Below are 6,621 nucleotides of genomic sequence, written 5' to 3'. Positions count from 1 at the left end.
GATGCTTTCTCAGGGTCCCTGCCATCACTGACTGCACGCTCCCTGGCGGTTTTGGGGTGGTGGGTGGGGTGATGGAGGGGGCTGGTGTGTCCCGGCTGTGACGGAACCGCGCTGGGTTGCTCCGTGCAGATGCAGTCGCTGTGCAGCCTGCCCATCGTGCGGTACCAGGAGCCGCAGGAGGAGGACGGGCTGGAGGACATGACCCAGCTGGAGTGAGTGTCCCTGTCCCCTTTGTCACCCAGCGCTGCGGGGACCAACACAGGGGCTGCAACCCCCACCAGGCATCCCCCATCCCATCCCATCTCATCCCATCCCATCCCAAACACGGGGTCTACTCCAGCCTCCCAGGGCTGGGGAGACACTTGGGGACAGCAGTCACCTCCTGTCCCCCTGTCACCTCCTAATGCAGCCTCTGCCCCATGCCAGGGACCTCCAGGAAGCCGCAGTGCTGAGCAACATCCGGACGCGGTTCGAGCGCCAGCTCATCTACGTAAGCTTAGGGATACCTGGCATCCCTCAGAGACCCCGGGTGTGGGGTTTTTGGGGGAGGTCATGGCTCTCTGAGTGTTCGCAACCCCAAAACCTCGCTGTCCCGCAGACTTACATCGGCAGCATCCTGGTGTCGGTGAACCCGTACCGGCTCTACAACATCTATGGGACGGAGCAGGTGCTGCAGTACGAAGGCAGGGCACTGGGCGAGAACCCACCGTGAGTACCTGTCCCAAAACAGGGACAGGACCACCCCGACCCACCCCAACCCACCCCTGGGTATATAGGGCAGCCCCCAGAACCCTCGGTCCATGTGTGGGGATGCTCAGGGTTGCAGCGGGGGTCCCGGTGCTGGGGCAACGTGACACCGCACCCCCCCAGACTCTGCTTTTTGCCTCCCCAGGCACCTCTTTGCCATCGCGAACGTCGCCTACTCCAAAGTGATGGATGCCAAACACAACCAGTGTATCATCATCAGGTGGGACATGGCTGTCCCCATGCAGGGCCTCTCTCAGGATGCCCCCAAATCGGCGCTGCCATCGTTGCCGCCATCCTGGCCTGATATGGGGCCGATGGGTGCCTCTGGGGATGGGGTGCTGGGTGTGTTTGGGGTGGGGACAGCCCCTTGTTCTGCTGGTGATGGCCCTGGCTGTGCCCGCTCCTCTCTTTTTCAGTGGGGAGAGCGGCTCTGGGAAGACTGAAGCCACCAAACTGATCCTGCGCTACCTGGCAGCCGTCAGCCAGAAACGCAGCACGGCCCCGCAGGTGGGGGCTCCCTGGGGATGTCCCCGTGTTCCCCTTCCCCAAATTCTCCTCCATCCCCTGCTCATGGCTCTGCTCCTCTCTTCTTCTCCCCATGCTTCCACCCGGACCACGGCAGATAGAGGTACCAGGGGAGATACACACGGTTTGGGATGGTTCAAGGGCGTTGTGGTGGCATCTCGGCCACGTCACCCCAGCTGCAGGGGGACGATGGGGATGGGCAGCAGGAGCTCGGTGCATGGGGTCCTTACGCTCTCCCCCATCCTCGTGCAGCCCATCCATGATGCATGCCTCAAATTCTGGCACCCATGGGTGTCTGCACGGGGCAGGAGGTGGCAGGGAGGGTGGCAGGGTGACAAGGGGTGTGTTGGGGTGCCCAGACTGACCCCATGGCTCTCCCTATGGCTGTGGCAGATCCTGGAGGCGACCCCCTTGCTGGAATCCTTCGGCAACGCCAAAACCGTGAGGAACGACAATTCCAGCAGGTTTGGGAAATTTGTGGAAATCTTTCTGGAGAAGTAAGTAATGACCACGTGTGGCTGCTCCCCATCCCCGTGTGTGTCCCCTCTGTCCCCGGGGGTCCCCAACCCAGCCCCCAACCCCACTGCCCCTCAGCTCCAGGGCAGGACATACACGGGGACACTTTTGGGGAAAGGCAACATCCCCCAAAGACTGGCAGTGTTTGGTGTCCCTGGGGTAGGGGCAGCAATGCTGTCCCCTGACCTGCTCCCACCCACGGCCCGTCCCAGCCCCACTGCCCCCATCGTGGGGTGCCTGGTGTCCCCTCCGGGGTGCAGCAGCTCCAGCCCTGGCTCAGGAGCCGAGTGCAGGGACCTCTCCCTGCCCACCCATCCCTGCTGAGGGGCACCTGGGGACCGACCCCAACCCCCCATGAGCTGGAGGGGAGCACCGGGTGCAGGGGTGGGTGCTTTTGGGGGAGCTCCACACCGAGGTTGCCAGCCAGGTGCCCCCTCTCGCCCCTGCAGCGGTTTGATCTGCGGTGCCATAACCTCGCAGTATCTGCTGGAGAAGTCCCGCGTGGTCTTCCAGGTGGGTGACAAGGAGGGTCCTGGGCTTTGCCAACCCCTCCCCAAAACTGCCCCTGCACCTCAGCTCCATCCCCTGCTCCCCAGGCCAAGACCGAGCGCAATTACCACATTTTCTATGAGATGCTGGCAGGGCTGCCCGCCCAACAGCGGCAGCGCTACTGCCTGCAGGGCGCTGAGACCTACTACTACCTGAACCAGGTAGCGTGTCCCCCCCAGTCTACCCTCTTTTTTGGGGGGCTTGGCCAAACCCAGGGTGCCAGCGGGTTCCTGAGTCCTCCTGGATGCAGCATGTGGATGGGGAGGGTGCTCGGGCCAGGGTGTCCCCCCAGACCCTGTCCCTTGGTGCTGCCCCCTTGCCCCGGGACCCACTGATGGCACCAGGGGGGCCGTGCCAGGGTGGGAACTGCGAGATCCCAGGCAAGGACGACGCGGAGGATTTCCGCCGGCTGCTCAACACCATGGAGACGCTGAGCTTCAGCATTGAGGAGCAGAACAGCATCTTCCGCATCCTCTCCTCCGTCCTCCACCTGGGCAATGTCTACTTCGAGAAATACGAGGTACCCCAAGGCAGGGAGCCAAAATGTGCTCCCCGGGCCCGATTTGGGATGCGGCAAAGGTCACCACATCCCATTGCATCCCGCAGACCGACTGCCAGGAGATCGCCACGGTGGTGAGTGCCACTGAGATCCGGACGGTGGCCGAGCTGCTGCAGGTGTCCCCCGAGGGCCTGCAGAAAGCCATCACCTTCAAGGTGACGGTGAGTGCAGGGCAGGGGGGGCACAGGTAGGGATGGGGGTCCCTGGAGGTGCTAAAACTCCCTCACGCCCTTGGTTTTGTGCGTCCCAACCAGGAAACGCTGCGGGAGAAGATTTTTACCCCTCTGACCGTTGAAAGCGCCGTGGATGCCAGGTAGAGGGAATTTGGGGGCTGTGTTTTTTGGGGATGTCTGTCCCCCAGGGATGGGGTGGAGGTGGGATGCTAGGCTGGAAATGGGGACAGTTGGGTCCTCCAGTGTGGACTGGGCTTTCCAGTGATTAAAACCCCCTCCCCAGGGATGCCATTGCCAAGACCCTCTACTCCCTGCTCTTCGGCTGGCTCACGGACCGCATCAACAAGCTGGTGTACCCGCGGCAAGAGGCCCTCTCCATCGCCATCCTGGACATCTATGGCTTCGAGGTGAGCAGGATGCATCCCAGCTCCATCCCCCTAAGCCGTCAGCTTTGAGGTGGTGCAGGGTCTCAGGCTCCACGGCCCCTTCTTCTCGCAGGACCTCAACTTCAACAGCTTCGAGCAGCTGTGCATCAACTACGCCAACGAGTACCTGCAGTTCTTCTTCAACAAGATCGTCTTCCAGGAGGAGCAGGTGGGGCGACGAGCGGCGCTGGGCTCTGCCCCATGGCGAGCATCACCATGGGGCTTGGGCTGTGGGGCTGACCCGGTGCCGGTCCGCAGGAGGAGTACATCCGGGAGCAGATCGAGTGGAAGGAGATCCCCTTCAGCGACAACCAGCCCTGCATCGACCTCATCTCCCAAAAACCCTACGGCATCCTCCGGATCCTGGATGACCAGAGCTGCTTCCCGCAGGTGAGGGGCTGCATGGTGCCGATGGCAGCATTGGGGGGTCACTGTGCCCAGGGTGTCACCGTGCCCAGGGGCTGCTCCGCTCCTGGGCTGTCCTGGGAGACCCCTCAGGTTTCTCTGGGCTGGACAAGCCCCAGAAGGTCCCGGGTTGGTGCCACTGGATTGGCTTCCCCCAGAGCACTGGCTTTTGCAGGAATTACTGAAAGCCCCCTCAAGCTGCCCTGTAAAAGAGAGAAGGGTGGTTGCACCTTCTCTGCCCATGGGGAAACTGAGGCACAGAGCAGCAGCTGCCCATGACCACGCTATTGCTTGGTGGCAGAGCTGAGAGCGGGGTCTGGCTGCTTGTCCAGGCATCCCCATCCCAGTGCCTGCATCCTTGGGACTGCCAAACCACCCAAACTGTGTCTCACCCCTGTGTTGTCCCCAGGCCACCGACCACACGTTCCTCCAGAAGTGTCACTACCACCACGGCACCAACCCGCTGTACACCAAGCCCAAAATGCCGCTGCCCGAGTTCACCATCAAGCACTATGCGGGGAAGGTGACCTACCAGGTACGCAGTGGTGGGATGTCCAAGGGGGTCAAGAGGAGGTTTTTGGGGTTGATCCTGCACCAGGAGGTTCAGCTCAGGGCCCCCCTATCCTGAAGCATCTTTCCTCCCCTCCCCTGGCCACGCTGCCAGATTCCTCACTGCAAGGCTTTTCTCTTTGCCAGGTTCACAAGTTTTTGGATAAGAACTATGACCAGGTCCGGCAGGACGTGCTGGACCTGTTCATCAGCAGCAGGACCAAGGTAGGGCCCTGCCCAGCTCTGGCTCTGCAGTGATGGGGGGACATTGGCATGGATACCCCACTTTGCACGCCACGTTTCATGTCCCCATGGATGGTGACACCCAAGGGGACCAGGAGCAGGGGATGCCACCAGCTCCACTGTGTGCCCTCCTCCCACGGGGTCCTCTGGACATTGATCCCTTCAGTATTGGCACAAATGGGCACTTGGGCTGCTCTTGTGCTTCCCCATCCCCATCTGGGGAACCTAACCCCAAACAGGGGATGTGACTCGCTCAGGGCTGGTCAAAAAGGCAGTGGCTGGGCTGAGAAGAGGAGCCAGGAGAGCTGTGCCATGCCGGCCACCTTCCTCCTCCCTAACCTTTCTCATCTCCCCAAGGTGGTGGCCAACCTCTTCTTCGGCCATGCCCAGGTGCTGGCCCGGCAGAGGAGCCTGGTGAGGAGGAGCAGCACCAGGACGCGGCGGTACAAGGCCCCCACCGTGGCCGCCCGGTTCCAGCAGTCGCTCCTGGAGCTGGTGGAAAAGATGGAGAGGTCAGGATAGGCAGGGGAGGCAGCCAGGCCAGGGGCTGGTGGGCACATCCGAGCCCAGGACAGCCAGGCTGGCTTGTCCCCTGTGTCCCATGGCCAATGGGGTCTCTCCAACGCAGGTGCAACCCCTTCTTCGTGCGCTGCCTCAAACCCAACAACAAGAAGGTGAGATCCTGCCCACGGCGATGCCGATGCTGCGTCGGGGGCACAGGGGGTGCACGGTGGGTAGGGGTCTGCCCATGTGGCCGCTGAGGCTTCTCCCCATATCCCCCCCCAACCAGGAGCCAGGACTCTTTGAGAACGACGTGGTCAGCACCCAGCTGCGGTACTCAGGGATCCTGGAGACCATCCGCATCCGCAAGGAGGGCTTCCCCATCCGCATCCCCTTCCTCGTCTTCATCGACAGGTGCGGGTCAGGCATCATCGTTTCGGCAAGGGGGGACCCCAAGGCTTGCGGGTGTTTTGGGGGGCAGAGTTTGGCTCAGGAGTTCCCAATGGTGGGAGCCCCAGCACTGGGAGAAGCTGTTTTCCCAGGCACGGTGTTCATCCCATGGGGATGGGCTATACTGGTGTCCCAGTGGTCACGGTGACGGTGATGGTGTCACGGCTTGCCCAGGTACCGCTGCCTCGTTGACATGTGGTCCAATGTCATTCCCAACGGCGCCAACTGCGTGGAGATGCTGAGGAACCTCTGCCCTGTCAGCCCGTCCATGTACTACGTTGGTGTCACCAAGGTACCACCGCAGGCCCCATCTGGTGATGACCTGGGTAAGGGTGGTGGAGGCAGGGGACTCATGGCATTGTCCCCCCTCTCAGCTCTTCCTGAAGGAGCAGCTGTACCAGGCGCTGGAGAGCAAGCGAGCCCGTGCCCATCACTTGGCTGCGCTCACCCTCCAGCGCTACGCCCGCACCTTCTTCATCAAGAGGCGTTTCCGCTCCCTCCGCCGAAAAATTGTCCTCCTGCAGAGCCGGGCACGGGGTTACCTGGCCAGGTGGGGATCCTGGGGGGGAAAAGGGGTGGTGGGTGGGTGCTGGTGGGTGACAGAGGGTGATGGGTGCCCTCCTGCAGGCAGCGGTACCGGCGCATGCGGCACACGCTCATCAAGTTCAGATCATTGGTGCACATCTATGTCAACCGCCGGCGGTACCTCAAGGTGAGGGGGGGTCTCCAGCACCCACTCCCACCCTGCTGCATGCTCTGGAGAGTGCACAGCACCACCCCCAGATCCTGAGCCCCTCCATATCCCATCCCCACCACCTCCTCCATGCTCCATGGGGCCTCTTTGGGGTGAAAGCTTGGTGATGCTGGAGGGGCAATGGTACCCCATGGAGGGGTCCTGCTGCCCCTGGGTCTCCCTTTGTGCCAAGGGGGGCTCAGCGTGGCTGCTCTTGTAGAGGAAGGAGGACGGGCGCCGGCGGGG

The 6,621-nt window shown here is 62.4% G+C and overlaps 1 protein-coding gene across 1 annotated transcript; it reads left to right on the top strand.

Annotated features, from left to right (window-relative positions):
* Positions 1-129: 129 nt before the first annotated feature.
* LOC104545782 (unconventional myosin-XV-like) lies at positions 130-6,354 on the top strand (the record flags this gene model as incomplete). Its single annotated transcript, XM_010191000.1, has 22 exons — positions 130-212; positions 427-490; positions 599-708; positions 893-967; positions 1,164-1,254; positions 1,666-1,769; positions 2,238-2,301; positions 2,385-2,498; positions 2,696-2,857; positions 2,944-3,057; positions 3,151-3,209; positions 3,353-3,476; positions 3,568-3,663; positions 3,753-3,884; positions 4,309-4,434; positions 4,596-4,673; positions 5,049-5,203; positions 5,320-5,365; positions 5,482-5,606; positions 5,817-5,934; positions 6,017-6,192; positions 6,270-6,354. Coding segments are annotated over exons 1-22 (2,301 nt in total), but the record flags the coding sequence as incomplete, so codon positions are not given.
* Positions 6,355-6,621: the final 267 nt, after the last annotated feature.

The sequence above is a fragment of the Mesitornis unicolor genome, unplaced genomic scaffold, assembly GCF_000695765.1.
Source record: "Mesitornis unicolor isolate BGI_N332 unplaced genomic scaffold, ASM69576v1 scaffold30420, whole genome shotgun sequence".
NCBI classification, from domain to species: Eukaryota; Metazoa; Chordata; class Aves; order Mesitornithiformes; family Mesitornithidae; genus Mesitornis; species Mesitornis unicolor.
Note: the sequence above shows the minus strand (reverse complement) of the source record. Positions and strands in the feature narration are given on the sequence as shown.